The sequence below is a fragment of the Pristiophorus japonicus genome, chromosome 8 (genome assembly GCF_044704955.1).
Source record: "Pristiophorus japonicus isolate sPriJap1 chromosome 8, sPriJap1.hap1, whole genome shotgun sequence".
NCBI classification, from domain to species: Eukaryota; Metazoa; Chordata; class Chondrichthyes; family Pristiophoridae; genus Pristiophorus; species Pristiophorus japonicus.
This window is the reverse complement of record NC_091984.1, coordinates 172,468,541-172,491,926: the sequence shown is the minus strand read 5'-3', so window position 1 is coordinate 172,491,926 and position 23,386 is coordinate 172,468,541. Positions and strand designations below refer to the sequence as shown.

Sequence of the window (23,386 nt, the reverse complement as noted above, 5' to 3'; positions counted from 1 at the left end):
GTGCAGCTATGATACACTGCCCCTCTGCGTGGCTCCAAAACACTTGTTCCCAGTTATATCTGCACCTCCTTGGCCGCTTTTCTATTGGCCATGTTTTAATTCACATACCAAGAGACCAGCATCCATGAGGCAGCTCCCAGTATTCATACATCTAAATCGAGCGCTCGCATACCCACCAACCACAGGGCTGCTGGTAATGAGGGACCCAGGTTTAGCAGTGTAAATAGATGGAAATCATTCAGACTCTGGACTCCTCAAATTAAAACAAGGCTATATAAAAGCAGAGTCTCATTCTTTCCAGTGCACTTTTAAAGTCTGTTCTTCCTGGTCACTGCTCTTCCAGTTGCCCCTTTCTGAATGCCCCTCAGATATTTTACAGATTTACTGGATGCATCTTTTTCAAGCTCCCCCCACCACTGCCAAAGGTTAAGACACAGCAATACGAGGGCTGAAATGTACTGCGCAAGGAGGGAATAACTAGTCTGGGGAGGGAGGATAAGCTCCGGAGTAGTGGGTGGGATTGCTGGAACACGAATAAGTACAAGAGAAATTGGGGCTGGAGCCTCGGTGGGAAAGAAGCAGAGGCCTGAGCCAGGAGAGAGGCTGAGCCGGGAGGGAGGGGCGGCTGAGCCAGGAGGGAGGGGAGGGGGAGAAAGAGTGGGGGCGGTTGAACCAGGCAGGAGGGGGGAGGGCGGGCCCGAGCCAGGAGGGGGTGGGGGGAGCGGGGGTTCTTGAGCCAGGCAGGAGGGCGGACACTGGGCACTGGTCCGGTCGAGGACAGAGAGGTGGATCTGGAGCCATGGCCTCGTGTCATGGCTGCCTGGACTCCCTGTTGGTGTTTGTGGAGCTGGAGCTCTCCAAATACGAAATGTTAACAATTCCATCTCGTCTCCATTCCAGGAGGATTGGTGTGGGAAATAGAAGAGTCAGACTGGGGGAGTAGGGTGCGTTTCTGCCCTTGAGAAGGGTGCAGGGAACGTTACAGCTGGCTGCCCTATACCCAACTCCAGAGTACTTGATGTTAATGCTGGCGCTCACAAGTGAGTACCACCTGTAGCACTTGGGTGCAGAGGGGGAAGAAAAAGCCCTGCAGAGCACATGGGACAGTGCTGTCAGCAGGAAGGAGAACCCGAATATTGCTTTGAACATGAATGGGTTAGTGAAAGAAAAAAGATAGTAAGAAAAGAATTTGCATTTATATAGCATCTTTCACGTCCTCAAAACATCCCAAAGCATTTTACAGTCAATGAAATACTTTGGAAAGGTAGTCAGTATTGTAATGTAGGAAACGCGACAACCAATTTGCGCACAGCAAGCTCCCACAAACAGCACTGGATCAAGATAATCTGTTTTATTGATGTTGATTGAGGGGTAAATATAGGCCAGGACACCGGTGTGAACTCCCCGGCGATCTTTTACATCCACCCGAAAGGCAGATACAGCCTTGGTATTACATCGAATCCAATAGATGGCCCTTCTGGCAGTGCAGCACCCCCTCAGCACAGCACTGAAATGTCAGCCTGGATTATGGGCTCAAGCCTCTAGAGCGAAACGTGAAACCGCGACCTTCTGACTTGGAGGCGAGAATGCTATCACTGAGCCATGGCACTGGCAGGTTTGGTCTTTGTCGCAAACAATTCACAAACCTGCAGCTTCAGTCACAGCAAACCTACTCACACACATCGCTGACTGAGGAAACTGTATCAGCAATGACCACCAACCTGTGGTTTATCCAGTGGGGAATGTTGTAATCGTCACCCAGACGAGAATCTCCGGGGATACTTCGATTGTGCAACTGTTAAAGAGAGAGGAAACGTTGAAACATTTCACACCAATCAGACACTGATATTCTGGGCGAATACGACAGGGGCTTTTAAAATACTGGAGGTAAATTTAATCTAAAGTGCCAGGTGGAAAACCCACAGGACCAGGTGTGTAAGGTATGCACACGTGAGGATGCTCACAGGTTTGTAGAGCATAGCCCATTAATCGGTCCAGGCAGTAGGCAGTTGGTCAGCCGGACTGCGTGCCTCTCTACCACGGCTACGTCAGCACCAGAGTGTCCCTGAAGATGGAGCACGCAGTGTCCACCAGTACGCTCGCGGCCTTCCGCCAGAGGTGGACAACAGAGGGACAGAAGTGTATCATCATCCCCAGCAACCAAATTTTTATTTGATTTAACTTTCCTTTAAACTTTTATTTGGAAATTTAGTTCTAGTGTCCTTACCAAATAGGGGCACTTGATTTAAAGTTATGCTCAAAATAGTTGTAGATCTTAGCCAGTCATGTGATGTTCACAAGACTCAATAAAACCCCAGTCAGTTGGGTCCAGGTCATCCACGATGAGGTATGCAGTTGTGAGCCTAGTGGATGAACTGGAAATGTGTCGTGTGATTGTTAAACCTTTGTTAATAAACCAACTAGTTCTTAATATTAATGTGTTGCTATGAATTCTTAAGCAAAGATCCCATGAAGCAAATACATGACAAGGAAGAGTGCCAGTTTTACACCCTGCTCAATATTACTGCCGTGACTTCAATGGAGAGCAGTATCAGGTGGAGTAGAAAACCAGCGTTCCACCCGTTCCAGTCGGGTTCCCATGAGGTTAAAATTGTCCCCACTTTCAGTCACGCTTCGGAGATTCATTAACGGGTGCTCACCAAACTAGGCTTTTCAGGAACAAACAGAAAAGCTTTGCATGATTGTGTCAAACTGCCCTCAACACCAGTATTTATTAAGGTAGAAACACGATCATGCGGGTCTACACCCACCATGCACAGCACTACTGGACACAAGAGATGGAGGTCCAGCGAGCATCCTCTACATTTCACATTCATTTGGCCCAGTCTACATAATAAAAACATAAGAAATAGGAGCAGAAGTAGGACATACGGCCCTCGAGCCTGCTCCGCCATTTAATACGATCTTGACTGATCTGATCATGGACTCAGCTCCACTTCCCTGCCCGCTCCCCATAATCCCTTATCAGTTAAGAAACTGTCCATCTCGGTCTTAAATTTATTCAATGTCCCAGCTTCCACAGCTCTCTGAGGCAGCGAATTCCACAGATTTACAACCCTCTGAAGAAATTCCTCTTCATCTCAGTTTTAAATGGGCGACCCCTTATTCTAAGATCATGCCCTCTAGTTCCAGCCTCCCCCCCATCAGTGGAACCATCCTCTCTGCATCCACTTTGTCAAGCCCCCTCATAATCTTATCCGTTTCAATAAGATCACCTCTCAATCTTCTGAATTCCAATGAGTAGAGGCCCAACCTACTCAACCTTTCCTCATAAGTCAACCCCCTCATCTCTGGAATCAGCCTAGTGAACATTATAAATATTGCCCTAATATAAATATTGTTGTTCTATTTTCTAGATTTCTATACTTGCCAACTTACAAAATTTGAAAAGCTGGTGAAGAGCTTCGAACAAAGCTAACTGAAAAAAAAACAAGCTCCAACTGAAAAACAGTCCTGAATAAAGGCCCATGACCAAGGCCATTGTTTGATGGTAACCGAATCAAATTCATTTTTATTGCCATGGATTTCAGGAGTGTTTACGATTACATTTGGCATTTCAGTTGGTTTGTGTGAAAACTGAAAAGCAATGGCCTCACATGACATACGAAAAGTAACTGTGACAATGGGAGTGCAGTAGGAATGAACATGTCGTGAACTTTGCTGCAGCTGTACCCACTATTCTATCAGATGTATTATTGGGGGGAAAAAAATAAAAGTGCACAGAAATGCAATTTTTGCAGTGGCGAAATTAGAATTTTTTTTAAAGGGGGAAATTAAACTCTGCTGGGGCAAAACTTATTTCTTAGGGGGCGGGCCATCATACGCACGTCCCCCCAGGAAATTTTGATTTTTGACACTTCTTTTGGGGCATTTATCAGCATTTGAAGTGGGCTGTGATTCAGCATTTGAAACTAATTAAAATGAGTCACTATTGGCTTTCGGCCATCAGAAGGTAATACTCACCGAGAACAACACAGCGGACCTACATTAATATGCAGGTGCCATAGCTGAATGAGGATAATGCAAGTCTGTAGGCTTACTTACATTATAACATTATTGAGATTTAATTAATGCAAAAGCATTGATGTAAACAACTTAACTTGTATTTCTATCGCTGAAAGTCCTGATAGGAAGACTCTGTGCTTGCCAATCAGCCCCAATTGGTGCAGTTAGAATGGGTACTGGGAGAACAACTGATTCTGGGGCTGACTGAATGGCCTCGCAATGTTCTACGGTTCAGCTTTTCTGCAATGGGAATTTCAATCCAGTAGGGCAACTTCAATAAACTACTGACTGAAAAGGAATAACAGTTGAGAAGTTGGGTAGAGAACTTCCCTTCTCTAAATAGGTAGGTTCATCAGTAGCAAAGAAAACATGACTGGATAAATGATACAAAAGATGGTGGAAGCCAGAATCCAAAGATGATCCTAATATTCAAAAACAAGTACATCGAGTCTGCAGTGCTGAAACAGGCCATTTGGCCCAACTGGTCTATGCCAGCATTCATGCTCCGCACAAGTCATTATAATCTTCATGTTTTAATATATATAGCAGGAGCAGATAGCAATGCTATCCCATTGCTATTCACTAGGATAGCAATGGAGACTCAAATGTACCTGTAAGGTGAGGAACATATACTGGGAAAATCCAACAAAAGGGCCTTCATGTGCAGGCTCGGTGCTGACAGTACATTTATATTGGTCCCAGGAGCAGGGCCACGACCTCCGCCCTCTGTCTTCCCCCCCAACCACCCCCACCCTCCCCTTTTATTTCATCAGTGTGCCCCCAATGATTGGGAGGCCCACTTGATGCTGCACAGGAAAGAAGGGCTTTTCCACTGCCTACAACAGTGGCTCTTGAAATGAAAGTTTAGTCCTGGACGCTGGCAGTGCGGAGCTTGGTCACTTTACATCGTCCGGTCCGGTGCCGTCGGCGATGATGGGAGGACTATCGTTGCCACTGGCAACCGCATATCATCAATGTAAAAGCACCTTAGGAAGCTCAGAGAAATTAGAGATAAAGCTGGTAATCTTTGTGAAACAAGGACTCAGAGTGGACTGGATTAGCACGAATGAATGGAAGCACTAAAAGCCAGAATGACTAATGGCCTCAAATCAATTGGAGAGTGTATTAACACTGCAGAGAAAGGAGTGGCAGCAACAGGATGTGTGTGGTGGATGAAAGTCAAACTGATGCAGAATCGTCACCGGCTCAGCTACTGGTGACAGATAAAGTGGGGTCTGAAAAGCTGGATGATCTTAGCAACATGAGCAGACAAAATAATCTTTTCTTTTTCAAATTTATTAAAAGAACAGAAAGCCCGTGGCTTAACGGGATGATTACAACAAAACAGGATTTATTCCAATGACTGAATCCCAAGATTATTAAGGAAAGGGCAGAAGGAACCCAAGTCCCAAATGCAGGAACCGGAGCAAAACAGAAACTCTGTGGAACAGGGAACAAGGTCAGGAAACGTCTTTCTGTACTGACTGAGCTGCCAATGTTCTGAACAAGAGAAAATTGTTCAACGTGCTGAGCAAACTTGCTCAGTGACAAGAGATTTGATGTCCTACCCAGTGTGACTTTGCATTAATCATCCAAGTGCTACAGATCTTTATACATATCCTTGAAAAGGTTCACCTGGTTATGGAAGATAAACAGGACAAAGATGCTTCATCTTGAAGAAAGGTCTGCTGGACAAAAGGCTCAGCAAAGAACTGCAGGAAGTCAAAAGGGATACATCGAGGGACTGCCAGGATCGGGTACTTGAGGCCATTAAAAACAGGATAGCTGTTTCACTGAAACTCAGCTTGCTTATATTCTCTTGAAAAAAAAAATCAGTGCACAGAAATTGTAGCTGTGGAGAACAGGGTGTTCAAAGTCTGGGAACTCTTGTTTAGGGGTAGAGGATATCAAGCAAGGCCATTGCTGTCGTTCAGGTGGACACATTCCGTGGCATCATTTCAATAAGAGCATCAAATTCTCCTGATGGTCCGGCCAACAGATTGCCGGGTCGTATCTCTCGTTTATTTATGGGTCTTGACTGGATGCAAACTGGATGCTGCACTTGCCTAGATAACAAGTGATTCAGAAGTAATTCAGTGGGTATGAAGAGGTGTCTTTCCACCAGTTACAGGTGACTGTTGAAGAGGAAACTTAATGCAGTTTATGGCAAATTACATGCAAGCAGCATTCCCAGCATATCTGGCTGAGATGTGACTCCAGACCCACAGCAATGTGGTTGACTCTTAACTAGCCTCTGAAATAGCCTAGCAAGTTGTATCAAACCACTACAAAGAGGTATATCAAGATTAAAACCCGACGGACCACCCGGCATCGACCTTATCACCTGACACGACAATGGTGTCAACCCTGCAAAGTCTTCCTCACCAACATCTGGGGACTTGTGCCAAAATTGGGAGTGCTGTCCCACAAACCAGTCAAGCAACAGCCTGAACAGTCATACACACAGAATCATACCTTTCAGCCAGATTCCTCCATCACCATCCCTGGGTATGTCCTGTCCCAATGGCAAGACAGACCCACAAGAGGTGGCGGCACAGTGGTATACAGTCGGGAGAGAGTGGCCCTGGGAGTCCTCAATATTGACCCCGGACCTCATTAAGTCTCATGGCTTCAGGTCAAACATGGGCAAGGAAATCTCTTGCAGTAGCACCACTACTGACCAAGCTGGCCGAGTCCTGAAGGACATAGCTGCCAGACTGGGCCTGCAGTAGGAGGTGAGAGAACCAACACAAGGGAAAAACCTACTTGACCTCGTCCTCTCCAATCTACCTGTCGCAGATGCATGTGTCCATGACAGCATTGGTAGCAGCGGCCACCGCACAATCCTTGTGGAGACTAAGTCCCGTCTTCACACTGAGGATACCATCCATCATGTCGTTTGGCACTACCACCGTGCTAAATGGGATAGATTCAGAATAGATCTAGCAGCTCAAAACTGGGCATCCATGAGGCGCTGTGGGCCATCAGCAGCAGCAGAATTGTATTTCACCACAAAACTGTAACCTTATGGTCCAGCATATCCCTCGCTCTAGCATTACCCATCAAGCCAAGTGACCAATCCTGGTTCGATGAAGAGTGCAGAAGAGCATGCCAGGAGCAGCACCAGACATACCTAAAAATGAGGTGCCAACCTGGGGAAGTTGCAATACAGGATTACATGCATGCTAAGCAGTGGAAGCAAGTGCTATAGACAAGGCTAAGCAATCTCACAATTAACGGATCAGATTAAAGCTCTGTAATCCTGCCACATCCAGTCACCAATGGTGGTGGACAATTACACAACTAATGGGAGGAGGCGGCTCCTCTATGAATATCCCCATCTTCAATGATGGCGGAGCCCAGCATGTGAGCCAGAAGTAGCTGAGTGGATGATCCATATCGACCTTTGCCCGAGGTCCCCACCATCACAGAAGCCAGTCTTCAGCCAATTCGATTCACTCCACGTGAAATCAAGAAACGACTGAGTGTACTGGATACAGCAAAGGCTATGGTCTCCGACAACATCCCGGCTGTTGTGCTTGAGACTTGTGTTCCAGTACAGCTACAACACTGGCATCTATCAGATAACATGGAAAACTGCCCAGGTAGGTCCTGTCCACAAAAAGCAGGACAAATCCAATCCAGCCAATTACCGCCCCATCAGTCTACTCTCAATCATCAGCAAAGTGATGGAAGGTGTCGTCAACAGTGCTATCAAGCGGCACTTACTCACTAATTACCTGCTTCCCGCTGCTCAGTTTGGGTTCCGCCAGGACCAGTCGTCTCCAGACCTCATTACAGCCTTGGTCCAAACATGCACAAAACAACTGAATTCCAGAGGTGAGGTGAGAGTGACTGCCCTTGACATCAAGGCAGCATTTGATCAAGTGTGGCATCAAGGAACCCTAGTAAAACTGAAGTAAATGGGAATCAGGAAAAAGATTCTCCACTGGCTGGAGTCATACCCAGCACAAAGGAAGATGGCTGTGGTGGTTGGAGGTCAATCATCACAGCACCAGGACGTTGCTGCAGGAGTTCCTCAGGGCAGTGCCCTAGGCCCAACCATCATCAATGACCTTCCCTCCATCATAAGGTTAGAAATGGGGATGTTTGCTGATGACTGCACAGTGTTCAATGCCATTCGCAACTCCTCAGATAATGAAGCAGTCCATGCCCGCATGCAGCAAGACCTGAACAACATTCAGGCTCGGGCTGATAAGTGGCAAGGAACATTCGCACCACATAAGTGCCAGGCAATGACCATCTCCAACAAGCGAGAGTCTAACCACCGTCCCTTGACATTCAATGGCATTACCATCGCCGAATCCCCCATCAACATCCTGGGGGTCACCATTGACCAGAAACTTAACTGGACCAGCCACATAAATACTGTGGCAACAAGAGCAGGTCAGAGGCTGGGTATTCTGCGGTGAGTGTCTCACCTCCTGACTCCCTAAAGCCTTTCCATGTGTGATGGAATAGTCTCCACTTGCTTGGATGAGTGCAGCTCCAACAACACTCAAGAAGGTCGACACCACCCAGGACAAAGCAGCCCACTTGATCGGCACCACCTTTAACATTCACTCCCTCCACCACTGGTGCACCGTGGCTGCAGTGTGCACCATCTACAAGATGCACTGCAGCAACTCGCCAAGGTTTCTTCAGCAGCACCTCCAAAACCCACGACCTCTACCACCGAGAAGGACAAGAGCAACAGATGCAAGGGAACACCATCATCTCCACGTTCCCCTCCAAGTCACACACCATCTTGACTTGGAAGTATATTGCTGTTCCTTCATCGTCACTGGGTCAAAATCCTGGAACTCCCTCCCTAACTGCACTGTGAGAGTACCTTCACCACACGGACTGCAGCAGTTAAAAGGCAGCTCACCATCATCTTCTCAAGGGCAATTAGGGATGGGCAATAAATGCTGGCCTTGCCAGTGACGCACACATCCCGTGAACGAGTAAAGAAAAAAACCCAGAGTGCTAAATGGGATAGATTCAGAACAGATCTGGCAGCTCAAAACTGGGCATCCATGAGGCGCTGAGTGTCATCAGCAGAATTGCAGACCACCACCAATGTTCCCTTTAAAAAAATGTTTGCGAGCACGACCCCTTTAAGGGGCTGAGTGGCCCATTCAAAATACCGCGAATGCGTGGTTTTTCCTATTTAAAAACTGGTGAGCCAGCTGTGCAGGAGCTGCACCGTTAAAAGGGCACACCAACCACCACAATCTAAGCTCATGGCCAGAATATCCCTCACCATCAAGCCTGGGGACCATACTTGGTTGTGAGGAGTGCTGAAGAGCATGCCAGGAGCAGTACTAGGCATACCTAAAAATGAGGTGCCAACCTGGGGAAGCTACAACACAGGACTACATGCATGCTAAAAAACATACTGGCCCTGAAATTGCAGCCCCCCGGGTCCGTTAGGAGTTCCTATGGACCCGGGAAGGCATCGGAAATGTCGGTTTCCAGCGCGCAATGAGCATGCACTGGAAACCAGCATTTCCGATCTGTCAAGTTTCTGGCTTTTAAATGGAAATTTACGATATTTATACATACAAATGTCCTCAAAAATCTTGCGCCTGAAAAAGCAAGTGCATAGCCTACTTTTACAGGCGCATGTTTTAAAAAACACAAAAACATATAAAAATAAAGTTATTAAAACATATTTTATTAAAAACTCTCCCCACAATGGTAAGTTTATTTATTTTTTTAAATTGAGAAATTATTTCTTTTTTAAAAGACATTAATAACTTTAATTTAAATGAATGTAGTGTAATTATTTTCTATTCTTTTTTAATTAGTGTTTTGGGTGTTTGGGGCTGTGTTTTGGGTTCTATTACAAACATAGTAATAGGAGCTTAGGACCCTGCGGAACTCCTATTACTATGATACTTTACCTGATGAGCTGCCCAGAGCCATGTGACTCCAGCTCGAGGCCTGCACACGCGTCGACATGCACGTGCTGCGAATCGCAGTCGAAGGAGGCCACAGCATCGGAAAGTCCAACGTGGGCACCAGTTAAAGGTAGCTGCGTATTTTTTTTCTCAAATGCCCACGGGAAGGCCAAAATGGAATTTCAGGGCCACTATTAACAGAGCTAAGTGATCCCACAATCAACGGATCAGATCAAAACTCTGCAGTCCTGTCACATCCAGTCATAAATGGTGATGGACCATTAAACAACTAACAGGCAGAGACCAGCATGCGAGTGTAAAAGACAAGGCTGAAGCATTCGCAACCAGTTGATCCAGGATGATCCATATCAGTCTCCTCCCGAGGTCCCCCCCATCATAGAAGCCAGTCTTCAACCAATTCAATTCACTCTAAGTGATAAAGAAACTCCAAGTGAGCGCACTGGATACAGCAAAGGCTATGGGCCCCGACAACATCCCAGCGGCTGCACTGAAGACTTGAGCTCCAGAGTTAGCCACGCCTCTAGCCAAACTGTTCCAGTACAACTACAATTCTGGCATCTATCCGACAATGTGGAAAACTGCCCAGGTATGTCCTGCCCACAAAAAGGACAAATCCAATCCGGCCAATTACCACCCCATCAGTCTACTCTCAATCAGCAAAATGATGGCAGTTGTCGTCAACACTGCTATCAAGCAGCACTTACTCACCAATAACCTGCTCACAGATGCTCAGTTTGGGTTCTGCCAAGACCACTCGGCTCCAGACCTCATTACAGCCTTGGTCCAAACATGGACAAAAGAGCTGAATTCCAGAGGTGAGGTGAGAGTGACTGCCCTTGACATCAGCATTTGACCAAGTGTGGCATCAAGCAGCCCGCTTGATTGGCAGCACCCCATCCACCACCTTCAACATTCACTCCCTCCACCACCAGCACACTCTGGCTGCAGTATGCATCATCTACAAGATGCACTGCAGCAATTCTCCAAGGCTTCTTCGCCAAACCCATGATCTCTACCACCTAGAAGGACAAGGGCAGCAAGCACATGGGAACACCTCCACCTCCAAGTTCTCCTCCAAGTCACACACCATCCTGACTTGGAAATATATCGCTGTTCCTTCATCGTCGCTGGGTCAAAATCCTGGAACTGCTCCCTAATAGCACAATGGGAATAACTTAACCACACGGACTGCAGCGGTGGTGGCTCATCAACACCTTCTCGAGGGGTATTAGGGATGAGCAATAAATGCCAGCCTGGCCAGCGATGCCCACATCCCAGGAATGAATAAAAAAGACAAGACTATGTTCTGATAGCCAGACGGCACGAAAATTAACTGGAGTCCAAATCCAAGAGGAGTGAAGAACCTGAAGACTGGAAGATGTGGCTGCAGCCATTAGGTACAGTGAGTTTAAGAGGAGCAGACAATGCAGTGAATGGCGAATTACACTCTAAGCACCCTGCTCAGAAGATCATGCTCCATACGAGTTCTGACGAAAGGTCATTGACCTGAAACATACCTCGGTTTCTCTCTCTTATAGATGCTGCCCGACTGGAGTGTTGCCAGCATTTTCTAGGTCTATTATATGAAGCAGACTGCCAGGGAGGTAGTGGAAGTGGATACATCAGCAAATTCAGGTGGGAATGCGAGGTGTACGAGAGAAATGCGTGGTATTTTTGGAAGTTTGGAGCTGGCTGTCTTTCTGGTTCTGTACAGATTTGTTACACTTCAATGAACTGCTCCACCTTAAAAATCCACATCACTTCAGGCTGTCATTTCCCACTAATGTTGAAGTATGATGTTCTGAGTACAGTGCTCAGAGTATCATTCGCCATTAAGTGGATTCCTCGAAAACTCATTAGAACTAATGGCTGCAGCCACATCTCCCAATCTTCAGCTTCCTCAGCCCATCTTATATTTGGACTCCAGATAATTTTTCATGCCATCTTGCAGTAAGCCCATAGATTTTAATGAGCTGTAATAAAACTCCTAATGGTATGTATTGGTAAATAGAAGATAAAGTACAGCTTTACTGTAATAAAACTCCTAATGGGATGTATTGGTAAACAGAAGATAAAGTACAGCTTTACTGTAATAAAACTCCTAATGGTATGTTTTGGTAAACAGAAGATAAAGTACATCTTTACTGCGTGGTTCAAAAGACATCGATAACTGTCACACTGTTAAAACAAAGTGTAAACGGCCCTGCAAATTACTCCGTGTGCTCCTACTAAAGGGAATTTAAAGAAGAAAAGCCACTCAAATTCAAGCAAAGTTACCACAAACTGAAGTTTCTTCCTGGGGATGAATTGATCAGTTTGGACATCGAGTAAGTGTGTCTGTGACCTGCACCAGGCGGAGAAACACAAAGGGGTAGAGCGGAGGCCCTGCCTCATTCCTCTGCTAACCGCCAATATAGCTAAAAGCAAGTACACCATTCCTTGTACATGAAAATAAAAGGACAGTGCAGTATTCGAATTCACTCGAGCTGCAGTATACTTGGCATGAACAATCCCAACCACAAGTCCTTGATCGCACCTACACCAGAAACGACAGGTGGATTTTAATGTGTGTAAGATAATAAAACTTTAAACATGGTACTGATCACTCAATAATCACAACCCAACTCTCCAATCAATGCCAGCACTGTCATCAATGAGATTAACTGAGTACTCAGTTAAAACCATTGGACACTGGACTGCAAGCCAGAAAAAGCTATTCTCCCTTTAATAGATCATTGGTGAGGCCACATTTGGAATGGGCATTCTACCTTCAAAAGTACACGTCGGTACTGAGACTGTCAAAAGAGAAGTGGTAAGAATGAGTATGACTTGAGTTTCTGCAAGTGTCTCAGTAGTTTTCAGAAAGTTTAAAAGGGCAGGATATAAGCCTTTAAACGGTGTTAGTGTTCCAATTGTGAATGAAATGTTAAAATCCTGCTGCAGAGTGAGCGTGTGCGAACAAGCCCAGCTGCACTGCACGCCACAATCCATTGGCCTGCTGACACTCACAGGAGAAGGTCACTTGGGTGAAGTACTGAAGGCCTGGCAGTGCCTAATGCCAAAGCAGCGATTCATCCCATTGTGAGGATGGCAGAAAAGGATAAAACTGGGGAGTGGCGAGAGGAGTCCAGCCAATCAAACACAACAGTGCAATTCTCTCTATGATAACCAAGAAACTTTAAGCAGTAACAGAAGACAGATGTGATTTTGCAAACGGCAACAAGGAAAGCAGTATAATTTTTTCAGAATCTTTTACCGTCCCCTCTTTCTCTTCTGAAGACACAATTACTTGCTCCAATAGAATTCAACAGACAGACAATACGCTCCAGCACCAAGTGGCCTTTCTTACCTGAGAGGCCAGATGTTTCTGACCTACATTGGCTCCCAGTCCACCAACTCATCAAATTTAAAATTCTCATTCTGGTTTTCAAATCCAGCCATGGCCTCGCCCCTCCCTATCTCTGGAACCTCCTCCGCACTATAACCCTCCCAATATTTCTGCACTCCTCCAACCCTGGCCTCGTGTACACCTCCGATTTCCTTCGCCCCCTCCATTGGCGGCCATGCCTTCAGCTGCCTCATCCCCTAGCTCTGGAATTCCCTCCCCAAACCTCTCCGCCTCTCTCTCCTCCTTAAAATACACCTCTTTCACCAAGCTTTCGGACACCTGTCCCAACGTCTTAATCTTTGGCTTGGTGCCAGTTCTTTTGTCTGATTATGCTCCTGTGATGTGCTTTGAGATGTTATACTAGGTTAAAGACGATATATAAATGCAAGTTGTGGTTGGTCACTATCAGCAGGCTACTTGACCACATGTTGAAGGCACAGGGGAAAATCAAATCGAATCCTGTCCTCACCCGATATCCACACAAGTGCAAGGGAGTTGAGCAGACATCATTGGATAGTCATCGGAAGTGGAATTGCTGGCCGACTTTCCCCTCCCTAATCCGGGGAGGCTCGGACCAATTGTCGTAGCCGTTCCACTGCCCCAGCTGAGAGCAACTAGCTCAGCACAAAGCCCAGGCTATTCACAGCCTTCATCAGCTAAACTGATGGGGAGCTTTAGAAATTCAGTCATTCAAGTGTCCATTTGAAATCGAGTACTTGGTTTGCTGGAGCATCAACTATGCACCATTCTGCAAGAAGCTCAGTAAATAAATGAATTTCCATGTTATTATCAATCTGGCTTTGGACATGCGATCAGGGTGGAGATAATACGAAAGGGTTTTGAGCCACGGTGTTTGCCTTTCAATGCTAACACACATCACATCCAAAAAACAGATTAAACGCATGGGCTTTTGCTGATCTGAAAAACACCATATGCAGTAGCTGGCAGTCAAGGCACCATTATAATTGGCCGCGAAATTCTGGTTAAGTAGCTTTCATGCTTATTTTGTTACGAAAGCCGATCATGTATAGGTGGTAGGAGAAGATCTTTAGTCCTAAATATGCAGAATTTTTTTTTAAAAAAAGGTACAATTGTATCCATCCAACATTCAACAACTTGCATTTATATAGCACCTTTAACATAGTAAAACGTCCCAAGGCACTTCACAGGAGCGTAATCAGAATGCAATCTCAGTCAAAAATACACCAGTTATATAGGGCCCAAGTTTCCACACGATAAAAAACGGGTGCCCCTCCAAGCTGGGCGCCCGTTTTTCGCGCCTAAAACGGCGCTGGAAAAAAAGCTCGCGATTCTGAAGAGCCCTGCAGCTCCTTGTCTGTTTGGCGCGGCGCCCAGGGGGGCGGAGCCTACACTCGCGCCGATTTTGTAAGTGGGAGGGGGGCGGGTACTATTTAAATTAGTTTTTTTCCTGCCGGCAACGCTGCGCGTGCGCGTTGGAGCGTTCGCGCATGCGCAGTGTGAAAAAAACATTGGCACTCGGCCATTTTTGTAGTTCTTTGTAGCTGTTTAATTTTTGAACATTTTTTAATAAAAGCACATTGCCATCAGCACATCAGCACTGAGGCTTCCTGCAGCCTTCTCACTGTCTCCTTCCCGCCCGCCGTCGGGAACGTCTTACTCCCCCCCCCCCCCGCTGCGTTCGGGCAGGCGGTCGGTCGGTCCCGCACACCCTCCCTCCCGCCGTCGGGAACGGCTTCCTCCTCCCTCCCTGCCACCGGGAACGAACGAACGAACTTGTGAGGCTGCCTGAAGCACTTTCACACAGGTAAGAAGATGGTTTATTTAATCTTTTCTTTGCTTTGCTTATAAATGTTTATTCAGGTTGGATTTATTTGTATAATATTTGTAGAAGTATAAATAAGGATTTATTGTAGAATTTAATGACTTCCCCCCCCCCCCCCCCCTCGTTCTGGACGCCTAATTTGTAACCTGCGCCTGAATTTTTAATGTGTAGAACAGGTTTTTTCAGTTCTACAAAAATCTTCACTTGCTCCATTCTAACTTAGTTTGGAGTACGTTTTCACTGTGGAAACTTTGAAATCAGGCGTCAGTGGCCGGACACGCCCCCTTTTGAAGAAAAAATTCTGTTCCAAAGTAGAACTGTTCTACCTGACTAGAACTGCAAAAAGAAAAATGTGGAGAATTGCAATTTCTAAGATAGTCCGTTCTCCACCAGTTGCTCCAAAAAATCAGGTGCAAATCATGTGGAAACTTGGGCCCATTGTGTCCAATTTGCCATTTGCAAATTAACCCTTGGCTGATTATTTAAATGGAGGAGCTTGATTATTGTACTGCTCCCAAATCCTCTCGTAAGGGACATGCTGGAGCATTCATTCCCAGAAGCTCATCTCCTCCCATGCCTCGGACTGTGAAGATGATCCCCCCCACCATTCCCCTCAACAAGAGAGAATTCAGAGTGGCAGAAATCCAACCAGTGTCCCCATGCTCCGTTCCGTCAGGTGCTAGTAAGTCGAATGTTCTACCTAATCTATCCAAGTCTGTTTCTTGCAGAGACACATCATCAGAGGGGTGGGAGACTGTCGCTCACTTGCCATTGTTACGCTGCACCCAGACGTTCCTCTGCCAACCTCGCTTTTAATTGAAGACTACCTTTGCATTGATCCCTTTAGACTCATCAGGTTTACTTGATTTGTTAACATGCAGCCATTTTTCTGCTGACCAAGTTAAACTAGATCAACTAGTTTCAGAAACTGAATTTATTTTGGGTCATGTGTTAGTTCAGTTCTGGGCTCCGCACCTCAGGAAGGATTTATTGGAGGGGATGCAGCACAGATTCACCAGAATTGTACCAGGCTTAATTGTACATTATGAGGACGAGACTTGAATTCCCTCAAGTATAGAAAATGAAGGGGCATTTAAGATGATTAAAAGGAATTGCTAGGGTAGATAGAGAGAAACTATATCCTCTGGTGGGAGAATCCAGAGCAAGGGGGCATGACCTTAAAATTAGAGCCAGGCCGTTCAGGGATCATGTTAGGAGGCACTTCTTCACAGAAAGGATAGTGGAAATCTGGAACTTTCTTTCAAAAAGCTGTTGAGGCTGAGGATCAATTGTAAATTTCAAAACAGAGATTGATTTTGTTGGGTAAGGGTATTAAGAGTTACAAAACCAAGAGAGTTAAGGGTTATGGGGAGCGGGCGGGGAAGTGGAGCTGAGTCCATGATCGGATCAGCCATGATCTTATTGAATGGCAGAGCAGGCTCGAGGGGCCAAGTGGCCTACTCCTGCTCCTATTTCTTGTACTTAAGGTGGGTTGGTGGAGTTAAGATACAGATCAGCCATGATCTAATTGAATGGCAGAACAGGCTCGAGGGGTTGAATGGCTGACTCCTGTTGCTATATAGGATTCTCCACATAAACAGTCTCCATTTGCCCGATATGAACTGCGCACTGTTTCTCTGTAAAGACACATCTCATTTACCCAATCCCAGAATACAGGCACATGTAGACGAGAGTCAAGGCTCAGGGACCCAAGTTGTTGCCGTTCAATTGCCTAAATCTGCACACATTACCAGCAAAAAGCGCTGGCTGGTTTCCAAATGCTTGTCCAGCTAGGATCACCCTACCTATTAGAGCACTGGCTGCATGAAGAGTGGAAAGAATCTTAGCCCTCAGCGACAGGTCTACCCCTCCAGATCCCATCGATAAGCTCGGCTGGCTGATCCATCAACAGAAACCAATTGCTCCGATCTATAAATTGGGTCCCTGATCATTTGTGAATTGTAAACCTCAGTTTTGCTGCACGATCTGTGTTATCAGTCCGAATAGTTGATACAAAATTTGAAACCTCCACAGATATCCGAGCCATTTTGATCACGTGCAGCACTTTAAACAAGTATCAATCTGTACCCACACAGGCCAGACGGAGTCACACATACCTTAAACAACGGCACAGCATGAAGGGGCTGCTCACCCATACACACCAGGTCAACACCAATACCTGCGCACAGGAAATAAACATTAAAAAAAAGTTCATGAGCAACTAAAAGATTTTTCTTAAAAAAGCCAAGGATTCTCCATTCTTTGCCCGACAAAGCCCTCGTGCTTTCCCCAACACAGAGGGGGATGGGGCGGAAATGAGGCAGCTAAGTGGCAGAGAGCACTGGACAATCAACATTAAAAACTGCCACAAATACCAAAGCTCACCGTTGTCGATCATCCGCTGTTTGGTAAGAATCATCAGCAGCCGGTCAACTTCAAACACTCCCACCCCAGGCGTGATAACCACAGACATCTGCCCAGTGCGGTCAAAGTTTCTGTTTATGTAATGCTTGTCAAACACTAAATGAACAAAGAAAAGATTTTATATAAACACCCAGCAAATAATACTTGTGAGAGAGCGAGACCAATTTATGTCAACACATTTAAATCAGTTTACTTCAATTTTGTTTGAGAGTGGCAGTAGGTGGCTCAATGGGCCAGGTTCAAAACCCTGTCTGCCAGCTGCAAAGACCCACGTTATATGAGTCTGTGTAATCTCTGCCCAATTCTGCAGACCCATAAAATGTGGAAAAAATAGCACTTCAGACAAAGGTTAAGGACATCTGATGTGGCCAATCCCAGCACTGGCACTTTTCACTGCTAAAGTACATAAGAACATAAGAAATAGGAGCAGGAGTAGGCCATACGGCCCCTCGAGCCTGCTCCACCATTATATATCATGGCTGATCTGATCATGGACTCAGCTCTACTTCCCCGCCCGCTCCCCATAACCCCTTATGGTTTAAGAAACTGTCTATTTCTGTCTTAAATTTATTCAATGTCCCAAAGTAGAAGTCATTCATAGAAACCGTACATATTCAGAGCCAGATCAGCACAAATAGGGTCTGACAAATACACACAGGTTGCTTTGTTGTGTAATTAGACAGCCTATTTCAGAGTATCATCGGATAGAGAAAAGACAGCCAAGCAATCAGTCCTGGTTTTTGTCCTCATGACTTTCACCTGACCTGGATCACAAGTCCAGCTTTCCTCCATCAACCTGCTGTACTTTGAATTCTGGTCACAGTCTTTGGCCTGTTCTGTACACATGCAGAACACGACCCCTAAATATACTGAAATTAACTTCTGAAACTGACCGTGCCTTCATCCAACACAAGCCTGAGAAAGAGTAAGACAGGAACTAAATGGAGAATGGATGAAACAGATCAATATAAATGAAAGAGAAAATGAAATTTATGCATGCGAAAAACTAGAAAATAATAAAAGAATAAAAAGCAAAAAAGTAGCAAGGAAATGAAGCGGGCATGGCAAGGTGGTGAGGCACGTGTGTATTTCTGAAGGATTGAATTTAATTAGCACCAGGAATTTTATCAGTTCGCCACAGCAGGATCTTTATCCCTGATGCAAAACTCCAATTCTACCTACAGTACAAAATAAGAACATAAGAAATAGGAGCAGGAGTAGGCCATACTGCCCCTCAAGCCCGCTCCGCCATTCAATAAGATCAAGGCTGATCCTCTATCTCAGCTCCACTTGCCAGGCCTTGGGAGGGGAAAAAAAAATTCCAAAAAACATTTACAAGACACTTATCTGTTGAAATCGCTGAAAAAAATTAGAAATTTAACCGATTCCCATAAAAAAAAAAATCGGTCAACTCCAATTCCAAAACCCTGACTGTTCCTGATACAGGCCCAATAAGCACGAGTAAATGTGATGGTGCTATACAGGGTCAGGAGTTTAATTGCCGAGCCTTCCTAGAACATACAGAATATCCCTGCACACTGCTTAATGATCACACATGGAAAGCTCAAAACTGGGATTGGGGGTGGGGGGGGTGGAATAAGAGCCAATTACAAATGATAGCTTGCAACCTCACAGTGTATTAAGTTCCCAGCTAGATTATATTTTAGGAATGCTTATTTACTCCACACTTCTACTCTCCACTTTTATTGCCAAAGCAACATCCCCATTTAAAGAACCCATAATAGCAAGCAAATCCCACTGCATTTCATGAAAGGAAAGTTTTTCAGAGCCTTGTTCTCATCCAACGGACCTAGAATAATCTAGTGCTAAACATTTCAGTTTTTCTGTCTTCCTTCCAATTTTTCCTCCTGAAATTACCGATTCATGTCGAGTACAGCAGCCAGCAGCCCTCTTGTACCTCACTTACGAGAGCTTTGACAGAGACTGTGGGAAGGCGATTTAACACCGGGGGTGGGGGCGGAAATACTCCTGTGCCCAAACCTGCTCTCCACAGACTCTTTTCTAGTAGAGGCATCAACAACCAGAGGGCATAGATTTAAAGTAATTGGGGGGAGGTTTAGAGGAGTTGAGGGAAAATGTCTTCACCCAGAGGGTGGTGGGGGTCTGGAACTCTCTGCCTGAAAGGGTGATAGAGGCAGAAACCCTCACCACGCTTAAAAAGTACTTGTATGTGCATGTGAAGCGCCGTAACCTACAGGGCTACGGACCAAGAACTGGAAAGTGGGATTAGGCTGGGTAGCTCTTGGTCGGCCGGTGCGGACACGATGGGCCGAATGGTCCCCTCCCGTGCTGTAAATTTCTACGATTCGAAGATACTGGACAGCGGTCATGGGTGGAGTTACTGACTCATTTCTCTCACTCCAGCCCAGGGGCATTGAAGTCAATCGTGGGGTGCAACTGCTGCCCTGGCTGTGATCAGCTAACAGCACAGGCCAAGAAGTGAATTGGGCCTTTGTGGTGAATCTGGGTTATAACCACAGCTGGCAGTGCATCTATCTATCCATTGGAATAACCTAGTTAGTTTTCACTTTGTTCAATCCCTTGAACATGAATTAAACAGCACACCGATACGCACCATTGAAGGAGAGGTTGATGGCCTCCAAATAGTTTCCTTGGGCCGCTGTAGAGTTCTGTCCACGTGGAAAGCCATCTAGGGAACGAAGAAAAGCAGCAGTGTGGTTTGTACAATGACAAAGGTTTCAATACGTTACAGTTCCATCAGTGACCATTCACTCTGCAGCAACAGGTGATTGCTCGGCAGCCCAACTCCTGTGATACTGGTATTCACGGCATAAATTACACAGACAGCAATTGCCATTGAGGGCAAGAAGTGATTTCATTCCAGTGTTGAAATCCCTCACCTTGAGGGGAACCCATCCACCTACCCTCCACAAAATATATGGACAAGGTAAAGTAAGCAAAGACTTCGTAGAAAGAAAGTGCTTCACAGTCTTGGGTCACAGGTATTCTACCAGAATGCAATCTATTTTTTAATGATTTGACTAGAGATCAGATTTCTCTTAAACCATTCCCAGTGCAGCTCCCTGTCCAACCCCCCCCCCCCCACCACACACTTCACAATGTCATTGTGATAGTTCCCATCCCCCCACCACCCCCACACACAATGTCACTGTCAAAGTTCCCCCTCCCCCCCACAATGTCATTGTGATAGTTCCCTCCCCCACACACAATGTCACTGTGATAGTTCCCACACACACACACTTCACAATGTCACTGTGACAGGTACCTGCTTCCTGTAACCGCACCAGCACAGGATACTGAATGAAGAGCTTTTTAATTGTGGTAAGTAATGATGTCCACTCTTCCCGTCTTTCATTCTGGGCAACAACTCTGGGAAAACAACAGTAATTGGAAAACAAAGAAACACCATCAATCCAGAATTCAGCCTGCTGATTTTTGAGATCATTTACAAATTTAGGCCCTTACTAAATTGATATATTTGTACAAAAAGTCCCACATCCCCTGTGAAAATTGCCAGCATATACAGCTGGATCCAATTAAAAAAGCCACGAAGCCACAAAGCAGAGAGAGCGATTAGCCGGATAGCAGGACACGATTTATGCACACTCCAGGTCGCCTTCTGCCATTATCTGGTGTCTGCTTCAGGGGACCTGCAGTAATTCAAAGCTGCAAGTTAAACCATGTCCCGTGGTCATTCTATTTGTTGTAGATCTTGACGTTCGCAAGTGAAGATGTTCATTTTACTAATTAAATTGATGCAATCAGCTGCACCTCCTCATTAGTAAATTCTTACAGCTGAGCACAGCAAACATGGCAAACTCCCTTGCTCTTGTCCTTGGGGGACTGCTCAAAAGCAGCTCATAAAAGAGTTTGCATAGTTAGTCAAAGTAATGTATGTACCTGTGAGCATGTCACAGGTTTCCGACATTAACTTAAGCAAAAGAGTTGTAGAGCTGTTGAAATGCCATCGAGTCGCTAAAAACAGCTCTGGGCCCTGACTCCGTTAGGTGTGTCGAGGAGGCTCAAGCACGTGGAGAGATCCCGTCCGAACTGACCCCCGTCCGGATAGAACTCCTCATCGGCGCCAAGTACCAGAACCTCCCTCAGGAGCCGGCGCCTCACAACTGGAGCCTCCTCGGGGAAATCCCCTCCGTGCCTTTCAGTTCTGCGTGGAGGGGTTTCCTGTACGGGCTGCTCCTGCACAGTCTCCACCTTGCCATCCTCGTCTGCCGTCCGGACACGCCATGGCGCACCATCTTGCCGTCCGGAGGAGGCGGGGGTCCCCAATGGAGTGCACTCTACGCGGGAGTCCTCTCACTATTTATTGGGGACTTGGCCTGGAGGGTGGTGCATGGGGCAGTCCCGTGCAACAAGTTTTTAAAGCCGGTCCACGGGCTCCCAGGCCGCCTTCAGTTTCCGTGGTCTGGAGGAGTCCGTGTTCCATGTTTTTATGGAATGTGCAAGGTTGCAGCCCCTATTCCATTATTTGAAGGGGCTGCTCCTCAAATTCTGGTAGCACTTCAGTCCCACACTCCTGATCTTTGGGCACCCTGTGCGGAGGGGAGCAGGTAGGTCTGAAGGCCTCCTCGTAGGACTACTCCTGGGCATGGCCAAGGTGCCATCAGCCGGTCCAGGCAGCGGGCAGTTGAGAGTCGTTCAGCCTGCCTCTCTTCCGCAGTTACATCCGAGCCAGGGTGTCCCTGGAGATGGAGCACGCGGTGTCCACCGGTACGTTCGCAGCCTTCCGCAAGAGGTGGGCACCGGAGGGACTGGAGTGCATCATCACCCCCGGCAACTTTTAATTTGATATTTTGTCTAAAGTTTAATTTGTTTATTGTGCCGGTTTTAGTGCCCCCCCCCTCCCTTTTATCCAGGGGGCACTTGTATAATTTGTGTTTTAGTGCCCTCAAAAAAAAACAAGGGGGCACTTGTTTGAAAGTGTTTGGTGTGTTTCCCCCCTCATTGATTTAATTGTTTTCCTACAAAATAGTTAGAGCTGTTGAATTGAGAGTGGCTTAGCCAGTTCCGTGATGTTCACAAGACTGAATAAAACCCAAGCCAGTTGGGTTCGGGGAATCCACGATGAGGAAGGTGGTTGTGAGTCTAGTAGATGAACTGGTAATTTGTAGTGTGATTGTTAAACCTTTGCTAATAAACCAACTAGTTCTGAATAGCAATGTGTTGCTAGGAATTCTTAAGCAAACACCCCGTGAAGCAAATACATTACCATCAAGAATGCAAGTGTTGTCTGTGTCTTGGCTCAGTGGGCTACATTGTCGAAACCATGCAGACGGGGGCTGAAATTAGATCTTAGGTGGGCAACTGCAGGGGGACTACAATTGCCTTCAGTGTCCCCAGACGACAGAGGGGAAGAAATGCACGACATCCAGAATTCCTCCATAATGGCAGTGAACAGTGGAGAAGGATAGGATCAGGCTCAATTACAACGACCCAAAGTGAAATAACTTGCTGGCATTCAATGTTTAGAGTCACACATAAAGACTGACCATTTGGGCAAGATATTGGAGAAACTGTCAACCATGGAACCAACAGCTTGATGAGAAACTGCTTTCAGGAGAGGCGAGGAGCAAGGAGAAGATTCATTTATGCTGCCAGTTCAGTCTCACATTGCTAACTTAACCACCTTTTTTCAAACCATATTGGCACTGAGCTAGAGAATCAGTATCCTAGGTTTAGATTCTGTGCTGAGGTACAGTTGGCTTGTGCTGGATTCTGTGCCAAGTTACTAACTAACAGAATACAAAGAGTCGGGATAAATGGGTCGTTTTCCGATTGGCAAACAGTAACTAGTGG

At 46.1% G+C, this 23,386-nt stretch overlaps 1 protein-coding gene across 9 annotated transcripts in view; it reads right to left on the bottom strand.

Annotated features, from left to right (window-relative positions):
• Positions 1 to 23,386, bottom strand: part of depdc5 (DEP domain containing 5, GATOR1 subcomplex subunit) — a 187,707-nt gene that overhangs the window by 126,709 nt on the left and 37,612 nt on the right. For all 9 annotated transcript variants that reach the window (XM_070887542.1, XM_070887544.1, XM_070887545.1 and 6 more), the window contains 5 exons: positions 20,838 to 20,941; positions 20,166 to 20,240; positions 17,531 to 17,665; positions 17,263 to 17,324; positions 1,722 to 1,795 (listed from right to left, as the gene is read on the bottom strand). In XM_070887542.1, coding sequence (XP_070743643.1) covers positions 1,722 to 1,795; positions 17,263 to 17,324; positions 17,531 to 17,665; positions 20,166 to 20,240; positions 20,838 to 20,941 — 450 coding nt within the window. The remainder of the gene's footprint in view (positions 1 to 1,721; positions 1,796 to 17,262; positions 17,325 to 17,530; positions 17,666 to 20,165; positions 20,241 to 20,837; positions 20,942 to 23,386) is intronic.